Raw genomic sequence first — 24,274 nt, forward strand, 5'->3', positions numbered from 1 at the left:
GTACCATTACAACGCAAGCATCCCCACATCAATGGGGCACTCCTTTCGACAACGGTCCAAGATAGTTTTTAGTGGCCTGTAGGTTCTCCAGGTCATCATTCTCGTCTTGTCCGATTCATCACGGCATGCACGCCAATCAATCGCGACCACTTCGCGCTGCACAAATGCATAAGCCGCAGAGCGGAGGTACGCCTTGCAAAGTTCTTCAAGAGGAAGTTTGTCTACGATTGTATAAAGGAAGACTTGTTCCATGATGAGAACCAAGTCTGGATACAAATGAAATACATATAATCAGTTTCTTGAAGAAACGAGAAAGGGAAGCGTGCGTACCCGCCACCAATTGGACACATCGACAAGCGTTTTGTTCCATGGGTCTCAGCTTATTGGGATCCCGATAGGTAAGAGAGCCTGGGTTTCCAATCGTTGGCGGTTGATCTTCGATGTGGGTTTTGAATACCATCATAATCTATAACAGAACAGTATCAAGTGCATGCGTCAGATTTGAAAAGCACAATGCGTGGTATTGAGCACAAACAGTTTGCACTGGCCAGTTGGGGCCCCAAACTTCAATAAGACTTCTTCGAAAGTATGGCGAAGGAACTTGTTTTTCCCTCTCATAGATATCATCTGTTAGAGATTATTGTCATGGATGAGGTAACCGAGACTCGAAAATGTAAGAAGGACGCACATGGGAGACCATAACTAGGTTGATCATCATCAACATACAGGTCAAGGAATTGATAGGAACAACGCACTATAACGATGACTCAAGCTTCGGCCCCACTTCTGACATCTGAGCCCTGACGAAGAGAGCTTCTAAGCGGCTACGAGGATCCTTCTTGGGACTCTGATCATCGACTTTCAGCGAGGATATGGTGGCCTCAACCAGTTCCGCTAGACGACTGGTTTTCGGAGTAGACTCGTGTACTAGAGCGATCGTGGTTCATTTCTGATTATGAATGTACATAAATTAGCATACGGACCACCAGATACAGCCACAATGGCTTTCGGAGGGTGAGGCATCTGCATCAGTACCGATTTGTAACGTTCTTCAAACGTTGCGATTGCCCTTGTCTGAGCTTCTGCCATTAGCCTTTCTTCCATGTCGTCCTCGTCTTCCATGTCGTCTTCATCAGCCTCCCCAGCGGATTGCAATAACCTCGCGTATTGGTCTTGTACGAATATGTCAAACTTGGTAAAGATAGCCACAACAGGGACTGAAGTGCCGTCATTAATATTGATAGCTAGCAACCTCGGATAGAGAACTCACCATCGCGCGGTACAGAGAAGAACATTTTTTCCGCTTGTTGGATTGCCCTCGAGCTCGTTACTAGGCAATACCTGGAATAATCATCAAAATCAGCTCATATACTTGAGGAAGGTATGAGAGGACGTGCCATATGGCGTGTAAGCGCTCGTTGAGTTTTTCCTTGCGGGATCGGGACTCAATAAACTTTTGAACAACATTGAACTCATGTTTGCGTCCTGCTTCAAAACCTTCGGAGTCGTGAACCAAAAATAAACGATTATCTTTGAAAGACATCTCTCTATGGATATCATGGACGCCGCGCTAAAAGCATACATCAGTGTGAGTAGCTTTCCGAGCATCCAACAAGGACTTACGCATTCACTCGGTTTATCAGCCTGATGAAGGGGACTAGCTTAATTTCTGATACACACATGTAGACAACAAGAACCTTACCACTTCCTCGCCACACACCTAAAACATGTGAGATATTTCGACATCACGCGTATGTACAAACACATATCTCACCTTGCTCAGTATCGTCGTCTTGCCACATCCGGTCTTGCCGATGATCAACAACCTAAATCTATCTTCTTCAGCAGATGAAATGTCGTCCACAATGTCTTCAATCTTGCTATTATATTCCGACATCACTATTCTTGTCCTACTTGACTGAAGTGCGCTCCAATTTATTGCAATAGCTTGCCGCTGGACAGACTCAAAAATTTCGGAAGAATTATACTGCTTGAATATTTCTTCGAGGACGTGGTCCTCCCTGACGTTCTGAACAAAAATCTGCTGCATCAGGAGTGTCAAATCTAGAAGCAAGATGGGTAAACATCATGTGCAGGAATTATGAGGAAGTCAAGTAACCATTGCATACCTGCCACCAGCTGCACACACCTACATGCCTTCCGCTCTATGGATCTCATTTTTGTAATGTCCGAACGAGCAAGAGATCCTATGTTTCCGATCGTTCGTGGGTCATCCTCGATATAGGTTTTGAACAACGACATAATCTATAACAGTGATTGAACCATCACGATGATGAGATTTTTGTATGTTAGCGTTCTGAAATAGAAAGCAGGATAGGTACACATACAGTTTGCACTGGCCAGCTAGTACCCCAAGCCTCGATAAGTTTGCACCGTAAATCAGATGATAGGACTTCCTCGGCTTTCTCCCAGACTGCATCTGTAAGTAAAAATGAGGTTGAGCATCATGGTGAATGTATACAAAAAATGAGCAGAAGAATACTAACATGGAAGTCCATAGCTGGATGATAAAACGCGTAGTCATGGTCAATAACTTGATATCAGTTTGAAAGGAATACCCACTACAACGATAAACGACGCTTATGACTAGCATCGGCCATTTGTGCCCTGATAAAGAGAGTCTCTAAGCGGCTGGGACTATCGCTGTCAACAGATACGCCGTCTTTGAGGGAGGATACGGTGGCCTCAATCAATTCTGCCAGGCGAGTGTCGCTCGGAGTAGAGTTTTGTACTGTACCAACTGTATTTCATTTCCATCGTATATAGCGTCAACATACATACCATCAGATACAGCCACAACGGCCTTCGGCGGGTAGGGCATTTGCATCAGCACAGATTTGTAGAAGAAGAACTTTGCGATTGCCAGTGCCTTGGCTTCTTCCACGAGTTTCTCTTCTGTGTCATCCTCGTCCTCGTCTCCATTCTTCAATAAATACTGTAGTTGGTCTTCCACAAGCATATTATACTTGGTGAAAATAACCACAACAGGGACTAGAAGATCCCTCGAATCAGTAGCCATCAAGTCATCTCAGAGAGCTTGCCTTCATGTGGCACCGAGAAAAATAATCGCCCTTTCTCTATTTCCTCTTCATTAGTTGATAGGCAATACCTGACATAAACGTTGCTCGTTCAATTGACTCCTGTAGATTGATAGATTGACGTACCAAATCATGTGCAAGCGCTCATTGAGTTCCGTCTTGCAGATTCGAGACTCGATGAACTTCTGAACGGTATTGAATTCTTGCTTTCTTCCCGCGTTGAAACTGTCTGTATCATGAACCCGGAGGAACTTGTTGCACTTCAGCTCCAGTACCTTCTCGATATCGCGCACATCTTCACTTGACTAGCGAAAAAAAAAATTAGTATATGGTATGGTCTATATATTGGGAATCTCACCACTTCCTCGCCGCACACCTAAATTGCCTGTAAATACTCAAAAACATACGTAGGATATAAGCGCAGCTCTCACCTCACTGATGATTGTCTTCTTTCCGCATTCAGGCTCGCCAATAATCAATAGCCTAAATTTATCCTCTTCGATAGATGATAAATGGTTCACAATCTCTTCCATCCTGCCCCGAATTGATGACATTACTATCTTGTCTGACTCGCGGGGAAGGGCACTCCAGTCGATTGCAATAATTTGTCGCTGCAGAGACTCGAGGTTGGTAGAAGTAGTACACTCTTTAACAATTTCTTCAAGTGCGTGATCGTCTTTGACGTTCGAAAGGAAAATCTGTTGCATAAGGAGTGTCAAATCTTAAATCGGAGTGGATATAGTCCATATATCAAATTCAGCTGAGGAAAAAAATATAGAAATCGTTACATGCCTATTACTAGCTGCGCGCATTGGTAGGCCTTCCGCTCTGTGGCATCCATCCTTGTGAAGTGGGAACTAACGAGAGACGAAATTGTCTGCGGGTTATCCTCAATATGTCTTTTCCCCTCAACATATCTTTTGAACAGCGACAGAATCTGTGCCGGTGTTACAGCATGATGAGAACAGTCAACGTTATGACCTGAAAATAAAGATAGGTGCACAGACCTTTTCAACAGGCCAGGTGGAGCCCCAGACTTCAATAAGCTTGTGTCTCAAGTCTAATGGAAGAGCTTTCTCATCGTTTCCTGACACAGCAACTACCAACAGCAATGCGTAGATAAGTATACATGCTGATTAATGTGGAGAGATAAATGCGACACATACATGGAAGCCCGTAACTGGATGATAAAAACCAGTTGATTGTCAATAGCGAAGCTAGGTTCAAATCTTAAAGGAATACTTACTGCAATGATAAACGACGCTTGGAGCTCACATTTGCGTTCTGTGCTCTGATGAAGAGAGCTTGTAATCGGGTGAAGGGATCGCTCTTTGTGATCATGTCGCCTTGAAGCGATGATATAGTGACTTGAATCAATTCAGCGAAGCGATCATCTTTGGGAGTACTATCATGAGCTGGGTTGGATATGATTAGCTTATGAGTATCCATAATGTTGATACACGTACCATTGGATAACATCACAACAGCCTTAGGTGGATGAGGCATCCGCATAAGCAAAGCTTCGTAGTTTTTCTTGAACCTTTCTTTAGCGATTACCGTGGCTGATTGATTTAGTTTTTCCTCATTATCGGCAGCACTCTTTATATCATTGAGTTCCTCCAGCACACATAAGTCAAACCTCGTTAAGATAACCACAACAGGGACTGCAGCGCCTGTCATTCAATCAGTAATACGCCATTTGGGAGAGCTTGCCTTGATGAGGCTTTGAAAAGAACATTTCCGCTCTTGGTATTTCCTTTGGATTCATCGATAGGCAATACCTGATATTCACACCTATTTTAAGTCCGTATGAATGCGAAAAGAATACGAGTGGACGTACCATATGGCGTGTAAGTGCTCGTTGGGTCTCTCCGGACGGCATCGAGAATCGATGAACTTTTGAAGAGCGTTAAACTCTTGCTTGGGTACAACTTCAAAACCTTTGGACTCATGAACCAAAAAGAGATCATTATTCTTAAATGACCTTTCCTTATGGATGTCATTGACACCACCACGCTAAAATTTTACATTAGATTATATCACATTCTGGAAAATCAACAGATATTACGGATGAACTCAGTGTAAAATTTTGGCGATGGGAGGTTGGTTTGGTACCACTAGATTTCGCCACTGACACTGGCACTTCCTCGCCGCACACCTAAGATAGATTTTAATGATACCCACATACACATGCACATTGTTCACCTTTTTCAGAATTGTAGTCTTCCCGCATCCAGACTGGCCAATGATCAATAACCTAAACTTATCATGATCTTTTTGCAAAGCCATGGATTTGCCATCGCTGGTTGACGTGGATATGGGTCGAGGCTTGCGCTCTGGCTTAATCCTAGTATGTGTCTCATTGCGCAGGCCGTCTTTGGGATGGAATGACATGGTGGATCGTCGACTGTAGTCCGAGATAGGCCCCGATAGCGAGAAGGCTGACCATCTTGGATTGTGCCCCTTTTGTCACTACTAGGCGCTCAAAGTATACTCGAAGCGCTGGGAACGCTTTGAATCCGCTTTCTTCCGTAGTAATCATCGACCGTTCTGAAGAACCACATTATGCCTGGATATCTTCTGGTCTAGATGATGTCCGGCAGATACACAGACATGGTATCTGGAACGACTGTGATTGCAAGCACTGGTGTGAGAACTTGAATAGCGAAATAGCGGACTTTTGGTCGACGCAGACTCTTTCTGTGTTCGTGTTTCATTTTTTCCACCCTGTCTCTATGATATCCAGCTGAATTTGCTGCTGAAATACCATGCCAGACTCCAATCAGATTGTGAGATGAAGCCTACCCTGCATGCAGGGCAGGCCCAAGTTCTTATCGCCAAGCCTCGTCGGAGTCACGGTCAATACCCGATAATTACTTTCATCAAATCAATTTCCCCACTCAGACTCAGTTACTACAAATGTCATGCCAAAGGACAGTTTAATGTACGTGGAACCCATACTGGCAGGCATGGTTCCAGACGTCCATGGCGGCGGGCAAATGTGGGCTCCTCAATTGATAGGTAAGATATCATTTGAGCTGAACGGTGACTACCAGTTTCGCCTTACGCTCTCGTTTAGGATGCATGATAGCGTCAAGGTGCCATAGAACTCGTAGAACGCTCTCCAAACGGATACTGACATGAAAGAGCGTAGCTTATATGGGGTCGCGTTGGGTCAATCCTGGTTTTATTGGCGTGCTTTCCCTCGTGATGCCATGTATATCAAGTACCTGGTGAGTCACTTTTATATTCTTCCTCTTTGCGATAGACTGGACTATCTTCAGGTCATAACTATCTTGTACGTATATCCACCATCACCATTTTTTGAAGTCACTTACGCTCTTCTATTTATCATAACATGCCGACCCAAAAAAAGGGTCCTGGATACTGTACACACCTATACCACGGTCTCCATAGCTAGCATATATCTCATCAACGGCAGGCGCGATAATTTTCCAGCGCCCTATATACCCTGGCAAGTCTGCACACTGGACCCCTCTCTTCCGAGTTAACGAAGTATGGTGATATACTTGTAGGCAACTCAATGTAAGTTGATAATCTAGTAGCTGTCTATAAGTGATACTGAGGGGACGATCAGTTGGCTGGATTTCTCGTCGTAAGTTTTCCTGTCTTGCCATCGCCTCCTATCACGTTCAGAGGTCAAACTTCCGCCATACAAAGTACTTCACTACATTCACAGTGCAGAGGTAAGTCACGTTCCACCTGATTAGTTCAATCATGGTAGTCACAAAGCCTCAGTTTCTATGCACTCAGAGTTTGGATAAGTCAGTTTCAGCTTCCACAACTACCACCTTGTGATCTGACATCTAAGCTAGTTAGCGCCAGAAACAGGCCACTCACAGCTGCCATAGTAAGTCTTTTCATTTACTTGTACAGGTGGAGTTCATGTACTCACTTCCGGGCAGTTGTTAACGTCCAGCACCTGCCTCGGTAAGTGTTGCATCTTTGAAAAATCAAAGTGGAACAGGAATTCTGCTGATGTAATTCACAGTTCTGGGACTCTGTTAGTATTCAATTGCTTGTCGTTATAATTCAAGACTTACATCGTTACGCACAGTGTGCGTTGCACTCGGGTAAGTTCGTCTTTCCTTTCAATGATGAACTTGTCGATTGTATGCGATACAGAGCAACCAGTGGTGTAAATGTGCTTTACAGCACTCCGGTTCGTCATCTAAAATCGGCATCCCGAGGTGTTTATCTAAGAAACTTTCATGTTAGCTTTATGCTTGTGCTGCATTGGTAAGGTTTGTCTGTGATATACTCATCACAGGCTCTGTGGTCTTTTATTTACGCGAAGGACGAACGGGAATAAAACGGTACGGAACCACACTGTCGCTACACCACTATAAAAATAGTTTGATATTGTCATGCCTTGTGTAGAACGGAGACGCTCACCCAGCACATCATCGTCGTATCTGTCAACATGGGACTGATCACTTGGTGAGCCGTACAGGTTATCAGGGACTTTGATTTCAAGCTGAACGTGAAGTAGCTTCTTGTCACTCTCTATTTTTATCCTGGTGAGCGTTCATTTTTGTGCCTTGGGATATTGATGCGATCCTAGGTCCTTCCTATTGAAATAAGTACATCGTGCAACACGGACAGTATTACATCAGCGCCCCCACTGCGATGCTGACGAAATGTAAGCACATGAACTTTTCTAAAGCGATCGTGCTCGCTTTTCTAAAAATCCTGCTGGATAGGTTACACGAACTCCCTCCTAACAGTGTGCGTAGTTAGTTGCAGCTGTCCTGTCACTGTCGCCGGCGTGCTTGATTTGTTAGGGTCAGTCTAATGATTTTGGTACTATAGATTAAATGCAAGGAAATCCGTTCGTCATCAAGATCAAGTCTTACACCTACCCACCTTATCCTTATCGACATAACCGTGGATAATATTTATCAGTTCTACGCGAGATCGGCATGGCGTATGGATGGCAGTTACAATTTGCACTTTCTATACAACACTCCATTTATTACGGCGATACTGGTATTTGCGGACAATCATAACCTTCGGTGCTAAGTAACTTATCTTAATACCTAGTATATTAATTCTCGTCCTTGTACTTGTTCTAGAATGACATCTCTATCTCCACGTTCGGACGTCCATCTGCGTTGAGGTTGTCTGCTTATAGGAGAATACTAAATCCCCTGCCCCTCACATTGGTAGCCGACAGAAGCATCGCCAAACCCGTGCGTTTCGAGCTTAAAAAGATAGAGAATATGATTGTGGATAATCTCAAACATATTCTGCAAGTCGACAGTTCATTTCTAAACAATCATGTCAACAAATGGGGATTTTCTGAGCATCCGGGTTTCCGTTCGATAATTCGCGTTGTTTGTCTGGGAGAAAGGTAATGTAACAGACACATCTGGGACGATATATTGATAGCATTCACCACTACGAGCAGCGCTGTCCTACTTTTATGATGAAGGAAGGCTACAATAAGTTATAGCAGCCTAGGAACCCGTTTTCGACAAATTCGAGTGCTATTGTTAACGCCGGACTTAGCCGCTCCTGTCCTGTTACATGTCTTAAATTTTCTTATCTGCTAGTATTAAATCAAAGTCAGGAAGGCCGTCGACCACTGCTTAAATATGTTGTCGTCCTCCATACAGGATTTCGCTTTAGAGTGTCACGGTTGTCACAATGTGACGTACGAATAAACCCCTCTGTCCCGAACGAGATGGATCATCATCACCGACGATAGAATTTTACCCCATTAACATTAACTACCATGGTCTCCTCTTCAGAACACATACAGCGTAGTAATGGCAGTACTTCAGACAACGGTGAAGACTCACCTCTGTCTCAGCTTTTGTTTGTCTCCACCACCGTCCTGCAGCAAGCCGTTGACCTCGTGGAGAACGTCCTCACCACCGACGACCAGCTCACAACTCAGTCCAAATTTTTGCCTGGTTCCACAATAGGTATAATATCACGAGATTTCTCAGCTTTGTGGTTCTCTCATTATAACTTTATCTCATTTCAGGTAGACATCTGCGGCACGCTCGCGACCACTTCGTTTTGCTCGTCGACTGTATCGCTGAACCAGAACCTCACATTCTATCCTATGACACTCGTTCTCGCAATACGCCCATGGAAACAAGTCTTGGTAGTGCAAGAGACTCGTTGAAAGATGCAATATCGCGACTTGAGGACATCGTACCTAAAACCAGCCTGGAACAACCTATGACTCTCAACGCCGTCACTCCCTTCATGCAAACACTCGAAACTACATTTGGAAGAGAGGTGACTTGGTTTATTGTTCGTTCTGTGATTATACTTCTCATATTTGTATCTTCCAACTTAGCTATGGTTCGCGAGTTTGCATGCCGTTCATCATTGGTCAATGGTGTGTTCCTTAAAACTATCCATATTTCACATTTAAACTCACCTTAAACTCAGGTCCGTGTCATAGCTGGAGAAATGGTTAGTTCCCTTGCCATATGTCTTCGATATAATATACTCACGGTATTATCTAGGATATAACTTTGCAAGATAGCTTTGGTTTTGCTCCATCGACGCTGATGTACAAAGGAACCGATGTTCTTTCTGGCAAGGCAAAAATATGAACTTGAGTGATGCCTTCGTATATGTTGTTACCTTAAAATAGTGTGTTCGAGGGTTTTGTCTTGTCTTCGGGTTTGCTCACTCAATGTTGCAGTATGTCTCTCGCACAATACAATTTGCATCATGTTTCGTTTCTTTCTTCGTTTCAGTGGACAAGTCCATTTAAATTATGGGTACATAGATTTAAAATCGCTCAAACTTTACCAAGTCTGCTAATTTCACTCAGAGAAATACCCAGAGACATCTCTTGACAGTTGTCCCCCAAATTGATCCTCAGGTTGAATGATATACATCACAGGTGTCAAATATAACAAGGTTTTATATTATCTGGTTATCTGGTTCGCATTGTGGCCTTCGAAGCTGAGGAATGTGAAATTGGAAAAGCTTTATATCCGAGGCCAAAATGCGTGGATGTGAATGAGGACAGCGGGATATCTTCGGGAAGGACAAGATAACGATCAGAGAATTCGAGAATGATGTCTGCACTCCGACTGGCGAACAAATATCCGTCTGCTATGGGAACGAAAGCTTTAACGAGGGCCTTGAGATCATTCAGCTTAGCTTAGCGAACCGTTCCTCCCGCGTTCCAATACACATTCCTCGGCTTGTCGACGCTATAGATATTCCAAATAGCATCTATCTCACCTTTCAGACATTGATATGACCCGCTATGTCCTAACACAAGCGAGACAATTAGAAGAAATCCAGCAAGCCACTACCACATGCGAGCATGTATAGATTGACTACTTCGCAACATCCCTTATAGTATGCTAAGCAGTTGCTCTATCTTGACAGCAATTTAAAAAAAGGTTAAAGAGTGTCAGAGCCGTTGCCTTGAGGTGGATTAGCAGGACCTTGTGGATCATATTGGAAACTTTGAGACGCTTACATGCTACGACAGGATAAGAGTTCAAAATCACTGCAGACTACCAACCAAATCTCACCTTTCTCTCTAATAGCCACCCATGAATTTGGGAAGGAGGTCTGAAAGAGTATCTTGAAAGGCGCCATGACCCACTAGTACGCTGACAGGGAATAAATCATTTTGACATGTCCATTCGACTCATTAGCGGTCTCTGTAAGCGGATTTCAACCTGCTTCTACCTAGGACCCTTGTAATCATCCTCGTGCGCCGGTTTGAAACCACATATGACTATATGCTAGTGGGCGCCCCCGCATTTAACTTGGTATCAGAGTCCTTTTCGATCCGTACCACGCGAATAAAGCCAATATATAGCTTTCGTACAGAAGAGATTCCTACTGCTCCAGCATTTCTAGATTTCTGGTTAGTTATTGTGATCATAATAGTCCGATGATATAATGTCGTACATATTTTTCATTATATCTTCAGCGATTCATCTTCAATTACATTTATATCTTACGATTGAATTTATCACCTGAATATGAAGATTTATGGGCGTGAAGAAGTGGTGTGAGTAGTTATGAACAACCCGAGTGTCACGGACAAAGCCGAAGCGCGGAGTTGAAACTGATGATTTCGTTATTGGAGTTCATTGAATTTCATCATGGTTTTACTCTAGTCCTACAGCAGAACGATTGCTGAAGAAAAAATATCATGTCTAAACGTCACCTACTATCACCCTAGTCGCTCAAAGCATATTTTATATCGCTGAAATACCCAATTTCTTCGTCCTCTCGACGGGAATAAGATACCCCACACGCTGGTTTATCATCACTGGCTTTGGTCCAAAGTTACGAACTTATGGTCGACGGCCTGCACTGTCTCGCCAATGTACCATCAGAAACTGCGTAAGACTTTTATTGTAAGCCATCGAGCAATCACAACTGCTTCTTCGAGCATTATTTGGGTGACTGTAAGTTTCTTTCATTTTTGATGTCGTCCGAGGTGATTTACGACATTGGAAAGTCTAGACTGTTATTGAATGAACTCGAATGCATCACAGGATAGAGGAGCCCCAGCTTCACCTAAGAAGTACAAGATCGTCCGTCTTCAAAGCAGGCCAGCCGACCAGTCTTAATCGTATGAATCCTTGTAGTGTGGAATCTGCAGCTCCTGTCCTAAGGGTGCTGCACCATGGCGGAAAACTGTAAGGGCATTCCAGGACACATTCCTTCATTGGTAGGGATATTCATGTGGAATTCGCGTCCGCCGTTCGCCCAGCCCATGCGTATGATTTCCAAAAAGCTTTCTATCGCATTCTATCATCTATCGCTCTTAAAATCATCCAAAGATTCCAACGCGGAACGCAAAGATTCCCACATGAGCGGCTGGGTTTGACAATCGGATGGTTGGATCGATATGGCTCATCGTGTCTACTCCTCTAGAAAATAATACGTCAGGATAACACAAAAGACCTTCGGAGGATTTGTGGTCCCTGCTTACTCGAAAGCAAAAAATTCCACGCGAGAGTTGTAGAAATAAAGTTGCAGCGATAGGTGATTTTCTCGGTATGAGTCGTAGGATAAGTTGTGGGAAACGATCAAGTTACAGAGGGCGAAAACTCCTAGATAGGTCCCTTGGATCCGTCTTGTGCGCTTCATTTTTTTTTACATTAGGCCAAGCGTCCATGACTCGGGAATGTAAGTTCCAGGCTAGTCACTGATGCATAACGTTTAGACACTATCTTTGTGCATCGCATATGCATGCCCACTAATTCAAATGAAGTTGGTACGTAAATAATAGTAACAAGGAAAGAAATAACTAACCTGGGATTATTCTCAGGACTTGTCCATCTGTCGAGATTGCCACTTGGGATGTCATGCTTGACTTTGGATATACTCGAATCATAAGCGGTGTGGTGCACCCCGTTATCCCTCAGCTGTTAATAGTGACTCCCACACAGGTAAAAGCGGTGACTGGTTTGGTACCGTTGCCTTTGATAGAGCCAAGAAGGTTGCTGCGCTAGAAAGAGGGTCAAGATAATAACCCGGCTATGCAAGTGATGTTGGACAAACCTTAGTAGTGTGAATTGGGGTAGATATCAGTGATCACTGACACTTCGTCGGCGAACCTCGTATTACCTTCTCTCGAGTTGTTCTACGAGATCGTGCGAAGACACGCAAAACTGTTGCGAGGGCAGTGATGCACCAGAAACAATTGAATCTGCGTAATCCACCCAATTGTTCGGTGAGTAGAAAGCAATCAGGTGGGATTAAATCCTGATTTCCCCATAGGTTATATCAGATCGCTTGAAGGGCATCGTTGATTCTGAGGTAACGACTCCAGCGGGTTGCGCGCCTCCATCAGTGTGATGTGCAGGTGCGATCAAGATGCAGTCTTTCCTTTACCACTGCATCGCAATAGCCAAAGCAGAGTGGTGAGCATTTACCTGTGTATACCCAGAGACCTGCGCTGACCTCTCTGCTCGATATCACAGTTTATGGATGGCAGTTGCACTGACAAGAGGATATATGAAGATAATACGCCGTCGAAGGAGGCTAATAATGAGACGAAGATGTTGTTGCTCGCCCAAGTGACGAACAATGGAAGGATAGCCTGAGAATGCCGTCGCCAGGTTTGTGGAAAGGAATACGCATTGGGGGGAGACTTGTCCTACACGCATATTTGTTTTCGCTGAAAACTGTACCGCCAGCATCAACATCATGATGGTGAGTGGGAGGCTGGCCACTGGCCGTGTATATGGAGCGGTTGATGAATTGCTGGCGAAGACTACAGCATTGTAGTTGATGGGGGGTTTTTTTTTTCTGATATGATATAATTGAATCAAGGGCTGTAAGAGATTTTTCCGACATTGTTTACGTACCGAGTTTCGAGGTTCAGGTTGGTCTCCGCTAGAACTTGCATTTGTTCGACAGTTTGGTGACATGGCAAGTGGCACACGAAACCTGCTACTAACTCGACCGCTCCCTCGAGAGTCTGGTACAGCTGACAGTAATTTTTATTTTTCTCGAGCAGGAATGCTTAAATACTACAGTGCCTTCACTCTGCCCAGGCAACTTTTGAGCTGAGCTCAGGCAAATCAGTATTTTCCATGTCCATACAGTGTGGACCTCCGATATACTTATGGTGCTCCTGTCTGTTTCTACTCTCATAAGGAATCGTTGCTGATTATTTTGTTGTGTTGCTTTTCACGAATTCCAAACATTACCCTCAGATAGCTGTCCGACACTCTGGGGTTTCCAGCTTCTGCAGCCCAATTTCCCCATCAGGATTTTGACGTTAATCTACAGGGATCGTCTTGTATGAATCGGATTGGAGTTTTCGAAAGCTGGTGCAACGCTTGGGCCAGCATGTTCACATGAATTTTGTTCGTATTATCATTGGTGCTTTCGGATGCATTTCGCTTATTTTTTTTTGTGCCCGATTTACTATATAATCCATGCCCGCAGGATTAATAACCATCTTTCACGTTGCCCTGGCCAGCCGTTAATTTTCAACAGGCTACAAAATGGTCCACAGGATGAAAGTCACACGTGACATATCGTCGCTTTGGAAAGACCTCCCCTGTATACCTTGTAACGTGCATTATGCGATTCCGGCAAACTGCCTGCCAAATCATTCCCGGCTTGTGGGATGTACATTACCACTAGCGAAGTCCAACGCTACTACAAGTTAGTATAGCAAGGGGCCACTGCTTTCCAAAGTTCTCGATTCCCTTCCTTATACTGTCCGCAGCTGCAAACTTAAACGCGCTGTATGGTGTGCCCCCCTTCCTTGTAGTGCTTTCTCGTGTGATATTCACTCAGCGTCATTCAACGTAGGAGGTCATTGACATCAACTAGGTGGCTAGGTGTCACCATCGTTTGTGGGCCAGTTAATAGATCCTCGTTCCTGCCCTTCTAACAATATGCGCGGTCACGTCAATACCTCGATTCGCGACCACGGATAGATAGGCACTGTGATCGCCACTTCGTTGTCATCCCAGCACTCACAGGGTGCCACTATCAGATATGCGGTGCAATGTTCTCGGCTGAAATCCCGGTCCGACCATAATGGATGTAAAGCCAGATAACATTTTCGCATATGGTTAAAGCCCAACTGCAATGTGCTTTTACTGAGTCAAAGCTTAGGTTTACACAGCGCTATGGAAATGTACTGCCTCGTATATTTTTGTTGAAACTTTGCACAAGGACATAGGCCTTACCCACATCCCTCCGAACCCACTCAATAACAACAGTAGAGTAAGCTACTGCATTCTAAGTTTATAAATCACACTTGTTCATTTCATATAGACTAGGATGCATGGAGAAGATGATACTGCTGATTAATGGTATGCACAAAAAGGGTAAGCAATTCGTTGTATCCTGTCACTATGTTCTTTACTGACCATCCTTTTACTAGGGACGACGTTTAGTCACGGCTGATCTTGCGCGCCCCTACTACCTCCAAATGGAACTTCTGTAAGTATTGCGATAGTCCTGCCAATGTATCAAATGCCTATCTGGTGTCAAAGTTTTGCGTGAGGTTGAGGTCTCTCACCCTGAGGATTCTAAAAAGAGCTCACGAATGATGCGGTCACCCCTCCCTGTCCATGTATACAGAACAGCTGTACCTAAACTGAATTCGCTAGTTCCGATGCTACGACCTGCTTTTCGGCGTGAGTTTCCCAGATTTGCCTTTATAGCCTTCGGCATATTGTTGCCAGTGACTGACATTACTGTGCATTTTAGGCGCTTGTCAGTCAGCTAGCCGTTCGACTGTACCGCTTCTGTTCGAGTTAGACATTCTGATCCTGGTGTTATGTGCAGTGTTACAATCTGCGCTTTTTATGGCCCAGAGAATTGGGTCCGCTTCAATCAGTTTTCTAGTTGTCAGTAACTGCACCGGCGCAGACTTGTGCCTATTCCGGTAAGCATTTCCTGCTGATTAAGGGTGTCAGTATCTAAAGCGTGTCTACAAGTTCGAAGTGGAACTCAACCATCTGATCCGCCGAGTAAGAACAACTGTAGGTAAGATGTTATGTCATATCGTGGAAGGAACTAACATTCACCATATGTATAAGATTACAAGACTATACAGCGGTTGAATGCTTCTATCGGTGGTGATTTGAATACGGGTGCAGATGGTCGTAACGTTTTATGATAGGGGTTCCTTATGAGGCTAATCTGGACATGCATCAACTAGGCTCTGTAAGATGCAGTCCTCAGCTAAGTTGATTAGAACCTAGACTGTTGCCACGACCTATATGCAGCCTTTCTCCAGTGTCATTTACCCGCTCTCTCTGCCGAGGGTTATCGACGATTATATGGAACACCCCGATGGGAGGTACCGTCATCAGGGTAGGTCAGATACGTAAGGCATACCAATCAGCTTACCATCACACTTGACAAAGTATGTCCAATGTCACGGTAAGGATCACTGAGTAAGTTGCGGGGTTGATGGACGTTCTGTTATATATTTCATTGAGCGACCGCTGGCCTTTTTGGCCTTGTGCTTCGATTCACTGGCGTATTTTTTGAAGTGCGATTGCACAGATTTTTCATAATTTTCTATATCCCCTTCCCGTCTCTGTCTGTACATGTACTATGGTATGTAAACGATGTGCTCCGTAGCCTACCGCTTGTCAGTGGCCAGCTATTCAGTGCAAGGCATGTATGAAATGCCGGAAACAGCCCAGAAAGCACGTGATGTGTTGACGTATATGGCTTTCCTTACTGCAGCACCGTCTTGTGCAAGTTTGATGCTTGGACTCCTTCATGCTGTTTGACTCCCTTCAATGATCTCTGGTCGTCGTCCAGCGCATTCACCTTGGAATAGAAAGCCCATGTCGAAGAAATCCTCACCAGCAACATTATCTTTTGTCTTTGCAGAGCCAGTACAAAGTGTTAGCTTGGAGTCAGCAGCAGCTAGGCTACCGCCAGTTTTGCGCAGAGCTACTGAATCCAACGGCAGTCTGATGTCGAAGCATGATCTTGTTGATCATGCCCCTCTAGTCACTGAATCCTCGACCGAGGAATCCGTAAAGCAAGTAGAGGTTGTCGACGACACACACGTTTCATCCGCAGCCCCATTGGGCCAGGCAGAGCCCTCACACGATGAATCGAAAGGCCACTCGTCTTCGAATGCACACTCGAAAGCAGAGCAGCCTTTAGATGACGTTCCTGAAGTTCGTGCAGCGCATTTATCCCAACTACCACCAATTACCTCTGAAGTTTCCCTACCTGTCTCTTCTGTCACTACCCCTAACATTCCTTCATCAATCAATCAATCAGATAAACTACCACCCACTCAAATTTCATCTAATGGATTTTCGTCTTGGTTTGGAGCGTTTTCTCGGCCCAAGGCAAAGGACACCGATACTTTATCGATAGACAAGGATAAAGTCCCCGTAGCAGAGGCCACAGAAGCACATGTTCACACCCCTGTATCTCATACAGCTTCAACAAAAGATATTACTTGCGCTCCCGCTTCGTCTTCTGACAAGGAATCTACCCGTGATGCGCCCTCATCGCGAGAAGCACAGGGTTCTCCTCACCCGCAAAATATTTCTTCAGGCAAACAGCCCTCTCCAATTCCATCGGTTTCTTCTTCGCAATTTCATTCATCGTCTCCTCTGCAACGATCTAGACCAAGTATCACGTCAATACCCTCTTCGGTCGACGAGGAAGTGCCTAAGCTCCCAACGGTCAAACTCCCCCCTCGCCCCTCCACCACTCTTCATAATGGAGACGTAACAAAGGAAACCATAACCTCTTCAAATCCGACAACTAGCAGATTTACTTTAAGTATTCCTTTACTTGGTAGACCAAAGATTCCGCTTGAAAAAGCTGTGGCAGCTGCCCAGCGGGAGGATATAAGATCTGTGGATATTACTCAAGCTACTCAGACAGCTGCGCCATTACCAGGTTTGTTCCACAAAAGTGTATTACGTTCGTATTTATCACTAATATACCAACTCTGTAGAAGCTATTCCGGAGCACGGCAGTGATTCAGATGCGAATGCGCAGCCATTGACGGGGGGTGATACAACCATAGCTATACCAGAGCCCCCGAGCTTGGAGAGAGATTTGACAGAAAATCAATCAACAGATTCTCCACAAGCTCCACCTCGCGCGTCCTCGTGGTGGGGTTATTTGGGATGGAGTGATCCAGTAAATCCTTCTGTAACTGAATCCAGTCAAGAGGGGCCTAAGGAGAAATTGGACCCTAAGGACGGGGAGATGTTGGGAGGACTCGATGCCTTGCAGGAGTCGCACAATCTACCACTTAACGACGAAAGTGCGGATGGTCCGACCTCAACGGTCAATGTTGAGAATAGCTCAGGGACCGCCCAAGCCGCGTCGATTGGTGCCGCGGAAGGCCAGGATCCTTCCGGAGAAGTTCTACCTGGTCATTCCACAGATCCAAGTCACACACAGGGAACCATGTGGTATACACCATGGTCGTGGTACAATACTTCGGCTTCCGCAACTGAGGAGAAATTTCCGAAAACATCGGTTCCTATTAAAGGTGATGATGCGAATACAGAATCAAACTTGCTGAAAGAAGATACGCTTTCTCGCGGAGATGAGTCGGTGCTTGAAGTGCCAGCGCCTTCTCAGGGTCAGCAGGTAGATGTTGTTCGAGCCGTCGAAGAGCACAATCCCATTGAGTCCACAATCACCACAAACAGGTCAGGATGGATGTCCTTTTTCTCGTCTAAGGCGCTCACAACGAAAAGAATAACAACGAATGAGACCGACGAGAATGGGATGGAGGTGATGAATTTAGATGAAGAAGATAGCCAAGCAGAAACTGGTACACAGCCTCTTCCACAGGACATACCAGCCAAAGATGCGAAAATTTCTGATAGTCCTGCCAAGCAATCTGCACCACCCTCTTCTGTAAGGAAGGCCGATAATGCTACATCGCCGCTGAATCCTCCCTTGGCAAATTCAGAATCTGTGAAGCGCGAGTTGGTCAAACGGCAACCTTCTCCAACACCTTCCAAGAAGTCGAGTATGAAAGCACCCGTATCACCCGCTCGACCAAACTTAGTTCTGCCGACTTGGACGGATACTTTTCACACTGCTCCGCGATCATCTGTACCTCCACCACCTGCTTCCGCCCTCACGAAAACATTCAAGTATGTTAGTGGGGTATTGTTCGCTCGGGAGGATGATGCCCAGAAAAAAGGCAAGGGTAAAGCGAAGGATACGCTTGCAAGTGATTTTGGAAAAGCACTCCCACGAGCGTGGGATGTTTTGGAGGGCAAGATAGAACCTGATATTCTGAAAGGATGCAACAAGGTGGTCGTTATAGGTGTTCATGGATGGTTTCCTGGTGCGTCACTGCTTTAGCACTGATAACATCTGACTGATGGTCTTGTCGTCCAGGTGCTGTCATGAGAACTGTCCTCGGAGAGGTATGCGTGCTTTGTTCAGTCGGCATAAGAGGACTGATATTGATTATCGTTACGCTGTCGTAGCCGACAGGTACCAGTGGGAAATTCGTCAATATGATGGTACAGGCTTTGGAGGAGTTTCAGGATAAACATCAAGTAAAGCTCCACAAAATCACCAAGATACCTCTAGAGGGCGAAGGCACTATAAGCCGAAGAGTCGATAAGTCGGTGCCTTTTCCACTTCAGTACAGAACTACATTCATGCTGGGTGTTTAGATTGTATCAGAACTTGATCCAGAACGAGGACTGGATGAAAGACCTGCGGGAAGCTGACGTGATATTTGTGGCAACTCACTCCCAGGGTTGCATAGTTTCAACCCATCTGTTGAACCGCCTCATAATTGATCGTCATATTCGTACTTCTCGCAATGTTGATGTAGTAGATGCCGCCGGACCAGTTGCTTCGGGTAGCGTGGGCATCATTCCTTCTCAGCAGCCCCAGCGGATCTGCTGTCTAGCGCTGTGCGGTGTCCATCTCGGTCCTCTGCGATACCTCAGTACCAGTTCACTGCTACAGCCTTATATCCAAGTAAATTCTCATCAATCTTTCTATTTTTGTCGCGTAACTAATTTCATATTTTCCAAAGTACTTTGAATCTACAGCTGCTAGAGAGTTGTTTGAGTTCCAGGTATGAATGTATGATTTAGTATTTTGGTCATTTTGACTATTGGTTTCACTCACTAGAACACGGAAAGTCAAACATCTCAAGATTACGTCAAATCTCTTGGAAATGTATTGTCCCACGGGGTAGGTCAAAGTCGAACAGGCTTAGATATCGTTTAATCTATTTTTATGTTGTGGCAGATTAAAATGGTTTACGTGGCATCATTGAATGATCAAGTTGTTGGCTTGTATTCAGGCTTATTTACTTCCATTACTCATCCATTGATCCTGCGAGCTATGTACATTGATGGAGATGCTTACCAGTTTGTCCTCTCATCTGATGCCGCGAGCCTTTTCTGACTTAGCATAATTTATTCATTGATAGTTCGTCCGACTTCCTGTCAAATCTTCTTGTCCTCCTTCTCCGTCTCAGGAACTCAGGGCTTTCTGATAGCGGACTTCTGGCCCATCTTTCGGAATCGACCGCCGGCTCTCTCAATGGAGTTGGACATTCAACGGCATATGAGGAATTAGCCACCTACTCGTAAGCCAGCATCATGTTCTACCAGCTATGCCCCGATTTGGACATACGTTTACAGATTGGCGGTAAATTACTTGTTTCTTGCTGACAATGGTATGGAACACCAGCCAGAGATGGAGTTTGAACCATTTAATGCACTTAACGAGAGAAATGATTATGAAGTATGGAGTTGTTGTTCCAAATGTCCTTCATATTTTAATGATTGACATCTTCAGATTCCTTGGGCGCTTCGTGACTTAATCGCGGATGAAAGAGTCGCTCACTTTTTCTCCGACGAATTTGTCCGCTTACGAGATGCATTTCGTGATTGGCAACCAAAGACAGCTATCCTTCGAGACGTCAAGCGCAAGCTACAGCCTATTCAGCGGTTATCGTCAGCTATGATAACAACATATTCTAATTCTATCAGCAAGCTATAAAAGGCAGCATTTATCAAGAGGGACTGTACACTTACATCTTTGCACTTAGATCTGTATCATATATGATGGCTTTTTACTAACGGCGCTGGTGCCTAGGGCATGGTTTATCATTTCAATTCACCGGGCAGTTCAACTGAGATGACAAGATTTAATTGTTGGTGAGCACAGATAAGGTTTCCGGGAGCGTCGGTGGGACGCAGTCCAGCCATTTTTCTTCGCACACAATTGAAGGTCCCGCCGAGGCGAACGTTTATGGACACGTAATTCCCTCAAAATTGCATAGTTTGAATGTGAAGATCTCCAACGAGTCAATCTGAGGGTATTTTATAGCTTCCTGAGATCAGATCACCTGATGAAGATGGTGTACTAATGTGTATAATGGTCTATAGCGCGGAATAACAATGGGTAAAGATCTAGCTTATACTAGCACAGTGTTCTTTAAGTTCATCACCCTATCTCACCTGTACTCAGCTCCACAGTCACCAATTGTTGTGATCATGCGACGTCCATTCGAGCGCGCTAGTACCTCCTCAATCGCACGGTTGTCCTCCTCCAATAGCCTCAGTCCAAATACCTTCTGGTTGTCATCAGGGTGTTCGGAAACGCCCAATCGGGCGCCTAGAGGTCAATGTTAGTCTCCGTACAGAGAGCGACCGTTGTGCCACATGTACCTATGATCACGGCCCCCACAAAGGAATGATCAAGGACCCAACGGGTGGCTATGTTGGCAATGCCCAGTCCCCCATGGCGGTTACCAATATCACGCAGCACAGCCAATAAGTTTTGGAATAGTGACCAATCACCCCACGCCTTCAGGATCATATCAAGGTACTGCCAATTCTTACCGTGAGGATTATTTGTCAAAGGAGTATGGGAATCCGCTTCATACCTTTCGCTGAGATGGAGTTAGGTCACCGGAGTACAAGTCAGGTTCGGGGCGATGGAGCCATTTATCTGCCAAAAAGCCGCCGCACTTTATCGATAACAGTTGTCGGATTACACTGTCAACATATCATTAGAGAACTCACCAGGGTACCGTAGGTCAGGAGCTTGACATTGTGTTTCTCGCAGACATCCGCCATGCCATGCAGGGGGCGCGTGTCAATGAGCGAGAACTGTTCGTTTCACTGAGTTCCTGATTCGATCTCAAAGTTTGTGTTAGATGTCCCTTACCTGGACCTGATTGGATACAATGAAACCTGGGCCCAGCTGAGTACAAATCTCGTCCGTCCTTATGGCGTCAAAGTTGCACAAGCCCACGGCGGAGATGAGGCCTTCGTGCTGTAAATCCTGCAAGATCTGTAAGGCTGTTAAATAGGCCTTATCCGAATAATCTTGCCAGTGAAACTAGTGCATTCGTAAGCTATCGGACGGTCGGAAATGAATGGAACATTGTTGTAACCTGTAGGAGATCCACGCTGGTTGACCGCATGCGCTGCATACGTTCTCTTACTGCGCTTTCCACGATGGCACGGGACGGCACGGTGGGTCTGAAGACACACCACTTCGTGGCTCCGATGACCCCTTCCGGAGCTGGTAGCGAGGCTCTGAATTGACCCTTGAGGCAGTTAAGATAAAGCCATTAGCTTAGTTTAGGACAGTATGGATTTCTGCATACGAAAAGTATCTCCGCGCTCCCATAGTGGTCGGCTGCAGAAGGCTCAGCATGACAACGAAAGCAACGAAGAAGGGGGGGGGGGGGACTTTACCCTGATGGAATGCCACATTGGTGGGCGGGGGAAGATGGTATCGGTTAGTAGGGGGGTCTATCGGAAGTGAGGTCATAGCCCACCATATCTGTCGAGAATCACATGGTAAGTTTTGTAATGTATAGACTATCTCCAGAAGGGGCGGGTACATACCAAAAGCTGTATACCCCGAAGTGAGGTGACGCAGCATCCCTTGACGGATCCTGGCGGCGGGGGCACTCCCCCAAGCATTGCTGGAAAGCTGCCAAAGGCCGGTCCAAATTCTTGGCGCTAAGAAAGGTCCCAGTGCAAACGTCTCCTTAACACTCGAGGGGGGTCCAAAGTAAGACATGATAGGTAGGAATAGCAAGCCGAGAAATTGCGAGGGAAATCTTGGTAAAGTCAGGCTTTTTAATGGCTAGTGATCAAACTCCGTCAGAATGTCAGCTACACTCAAGGCCAGGATGAAGCGCCCAAGCACATACCGGTCATCATATATCGACCCCCAACCGTGACGTCCGACCTGTTTGGAATGGCATTGCATTAGTTGACAGCGAATATTGAAAATTGAGAAATTGAAATCATGGTCGGTGAACAGAATATTACCGTGACGGTAGTTGTACTTTACAACAACATGTAAATCATCATCATCACCAGTGCGATGCAGCACCGGACTTGTGGTTGAGATCATGATCAGCCGATCCCCTGAAATAGCTCTGCAAATCCGTACACAGCAGTTATTGATGACCGAGAACGAGATGGAGCACTGCAAGTATTAAAAAGACCTTCAGATTCCACACTGCCGCTTACTGCACCTCCACGTAGCTCCCTTCACTCACCATTCCTCTCAGATGCCTGCCCCAGAAGCCATTCCGCACAACGACAACGGCATGAAAACGCTGGGACACGTGTGAGTAACTGCAACCAGCTCAGCTGTCAATGTCATTCATTGCTGACACGCTCTACAGTAATTTAATGGTTCGTTTATTCTACACATGTGAAAAATTATCCAACTAAGATCAAAATATCGCCGCGACAGGTCGATACCCTCATAGCTAACGCAACTATGGACGAGCAAGTCTCCTTCAACACGACTGACCATCATGTTGACACTCACATGAAACTTTTAGCTTGCGTGCCATAATTAGGAGTCTCATTGCCACCGGCTCCCCCAGTCTTGCAACTGCTTTCACGACGGCGGCACGAACACGTCTCCGACAAACCAATGCAAAACGTATAGCAAACGCCCATGGTTTGTTCGCCACAGACTCCAATGGCCTTGAGGCTGTCCACACGCCTGAGCTCGATAAAGTTCTTGCAAGCGCACGCTCTCTGTACGGGGCTGGAATGGGCTTCGCGAGTCTGGGGGTCCTCGCGTCTGTCGTCAGAGCCACAGTCGGCCTACGATGGGAACAAGAAGGGTCCATGTCAAATATACTCGCCGTTATTGATGCTGATATCAGTCAAGCGCTCCAGGTGAAGTCACATTTGTAGTTCCGAAATGCCTCAGTGACTCATGACCTACCCTTATCTATTGCAGAGCTGTAAAGAAGAAGTCGAAGGTGGACGCGCGAACGATCTCACAGGTGCCAGGGATGCCGTGAATGACCTATGGTCCGCGGTGGAGGAAAGTTCTAGAGACGTTGAAACGTGGGGTGGAGAATTTCCATTTGATAGGGCAGCGAACAGCATGGAACTTTGGAAATTTTGAGTGGCGATAATTTACGAAGTTTCCCAATATGATGATAGTCTTGTCCCTTCACAAAAGATTGCAAAGATTGTAGCGAACTAGGGTTGCAGGTGATCACTTAGGACACCGTTCATTAAATCCAAATACTGGGAGAGTTTGCAAATGCTGGAAATGTCAGGTGGATGCCCCCAGAATAATGTATTCCCATCATCGCGAGGATGTGCCGACCCGGAACAAAAGGAAAAGGCAAATCGACACCATTATCACCTATCGTGTTGCATCGCGACTGCCAAAAGGGAACTGCCAGAGAACGAAATTAGTGCACGAGGCGTGAGGGGTATCACAGCACGCGA

At 45.4% G+C, this 24,274-nt stretch overlaps 10 protein-coding genes across 10 annotated transcripts; 4 read left to right on the forward strand and 6 right to left on the reverse strand.

The window, feature by feature from the left end:
- Positions 1-6: 6 nt before the first annotated feature.
- Positions 7-460, reverse strand: SERLADRAFT_380936 (uncharacterized protein; the record flags this gene model as incomplete). Its single annotated transcript, XM_007314945.1, has 2 exons — positions 7-266; positions 331-460. The coding sequence occupies 2 exons, from the start codon at positions 458-460 to the stop codon at positions 7-9; spliced, it is 390 nt and encodes a 129-aa protein (XP_007315007.1).
- Positions 461-885: 425 nt separating this feature from the next.
- On the reverse strand, positions 886-2,004 carry SERLADRAFT_459618 (uncharacterized protein; the record flags this gene model as incomplete). Its single annotated transcript, XM_007314946.1, has 7 exons — positions 886-927; positions 984-1,217; positions 1,271-1,341; positions 1,398-1,570; positions 1,624-1,644; positions 1,703-1,720; positions 1,775-2,004. Coding segments are annotated over 7 exons (681 nt in total), but the record flags the coding sequence as incomplete, so codon positions are not given.
- A 3,581-nt stretch (positions 2,005-5,585) lies between these two features.
- Positions 5,586-8,176, forward strand: SERLADRAFT_380940 (uncharacterized protein; the record flags this gene model as incomplete). The annotated part of the gene is made up of 21 exons (XM_007314947.1): positions 5,586-5,763; positions 5,835-6,080; positions 6,139-6,157; positions 6,214-6,292; positions 6,344-6,357; positions 6,436-6,534; positions 6,596-6,605; positions 6,658-6,675; positions 6,741-6,766; positions 6,819-6,844; positions 6,896-6,930; positions 6,986-7,010; positions 7,072-7,083; positions 7,138-7,153; positions 7,206-7,242; positions 7,299-7,396; positions 7,461-7,520; positions 7,573-7,600; positions 7,665-7,722; positions 7,784-7,808; positions 7,893-8,176. 20 exons carry the CDS (start codon positions 6,029-6,031, stop codon positions 7,963-7,965), a joined length of 810 nt encoding a protein of 269 aa, XP_007315009.1.
- A 463-nt stretch (positions 8,177-8,639) lies between these two features.
- SERLADRAFT_459625 (uncharacterized protein) lies at positions 8,640-9,995 on the forward strand (the record flags this gene model as incomplete). The annotated part of the gene is made up of 6 exons (XM_007314948.1): positions 8,640-9,010; positions 9,073-9,332; positions 9,394-9,435; positions 9,489-9,512; positions 9,566-9,695; positions 9,748-9,995. The coding sequence occupies 5 exons, from the start codon at positions 8,818-8,820 to the stop codon at positions 9,653-9,655; spliced, it is 609 nt and encodes a 202-aa protein (XP_007315010.1).
- Positions 9,996-11,150: 1,155 nt separating this feature from the next.
- Positions 11,151-13,347, reverse strand: SERLADRAFT_459629 (uncharacterized protein; the record flags this gene model as incomplete). The annotated part of the gene is made up of 6 exons (XM_007314949.1): positions 11,151-11,547; positions 11,601-11,956; positions 12,019-12,287; positions 12,345-12,537; positions 12,591-12,952; positions 13,013-13,347. 2 exons carry the CDS (start codon positions 13,238-13,240, stop codon positions 12,920-12,922), a joined length of 261 nt encoding a protein of 86 aa, XP_007315011.1.
- A 228-nt stretch (positions 13,348-13,575) lies between these two features.
- Positions 13,576-13,888, reverse strand: SERLADRAFT_380955 (uncharacterized protein; the record flags this gene model as incomplete). The annotated part of the gene is made up of 2 exons (XM_007314950.1): positions 13,576-13,672; positions 13,815-13,888. The coding sequence occupies 2 exons, from the start codon at positions 13,886-13,888 to the stop codon at positions 13,576-13,578; spliced, it is 171 nt and encodes a 56-aa protein (XP_007315012.1).
- A 956-nt stretch (positions 13,889-14,844) lies between these two features.
- SERLADRAFT_459633 (uncharacterized protein) lies at positions 14,845-15,406 on the reverse strand (the record flags this gene model as incomplete). The annotated part of the gene is made up of 2 exons (XM_007314951.1): positions 14,845-15,037; positions 15,101-15,406. 2 exons carry the CDS (start codon positions 15,249-15,251, stop codon positions 14,976-14,978), a joined length of 213 nt encoding a protein of 70 aa, XP_007315013.1.
- A 2,146-nt stretch (positions 15,407-17,552) lies between these two features.
- SERLADRAFT_459634 (uncharacterized protein) lies at positions 17,553-20,659 on the forward strand (the record flags this gene model as incomplete). Its single annotated transcript, XM_007314952.1, has 10 exons — positions 17,553-18,858; positions 18,912-18,940; positions 19,004-19,143; positions 19,196-19,508; positions 19,567-19,608; positions 19,665-19,727; positions 19,785-19,906; positions 19,969-20,127; positions 20,183-20,285; positions 20,340-20,659. 10 exons carry the CDS (start codon positions 17,757-17,759, stop codon positions 20,541-20,543), a joined length of 2,277 nt encoding a protein of 758 aa, XP_007315014.1.
- Positions 20,660-20,885: 226 nt separating this feature from the next.
- SERLADRAFT_446215 (uncharacterized protein) lies at positions 20,886-22,583 on the reverse strand (the record flags this gene model as incomplete). The annotated part of the gene is made up of 8 exons (XM_007314953.1): positions 20,886-21,161; positions 21,215-21,374; positions 21,433-21,516; positions 21,572-21,658; positions 21,717-21,890; positions 21,946-22,101; positions 22,162-22,193; positions 22,406-22,583. The coding sequence occupies 8 exons, from the start codon at positions 22,581-22,583 to the stop codon at positions 21,001-21,003; spliced, it is 1,032 nt and encodes a 343-aa protein (XP_007315015.1).
- A 257-nt stretch (positions 22,584-22,840) lies between these two features.
- Positions 22,841-24,083, forward strand: SERLADRAFT_459642 (uncharacterized protein; the record flags this gene model as incomplete). Its single annotated transcript, XM_007314954.1, has 6 exons — positions 22,841-22,999; positions 23,057-23,141; positions 23,200-23,209; positions 23,271-23,305; positions 23,362-23,707; positions 23,772-24,083. The coding sequence occupies 6 exons, from the start codon at positions 22,921-22,923 to the stop codon at positions 23,940-23,942; spliced, it is 726 nt and encodes a 241-aa protein (XP_007315016.1).
- Positions 24,084-24,274: the final 191 nt, after the last annotated feature.

Source organism: Serpula lacrymans (genome assembly GCF_000218685.1).
Source record: "Serpula lacrymans var. lacrymans S7.9 unplaced genomic scaffold SERLAscaffold_3, whole genome shotgun sequence".
Lineage (NCBI taxonomy): Eukaryota > Fungi > Basidiomycota > Agaricomycetes > Boletales > Serpulaceae > Serpula > Serpula lacrymans.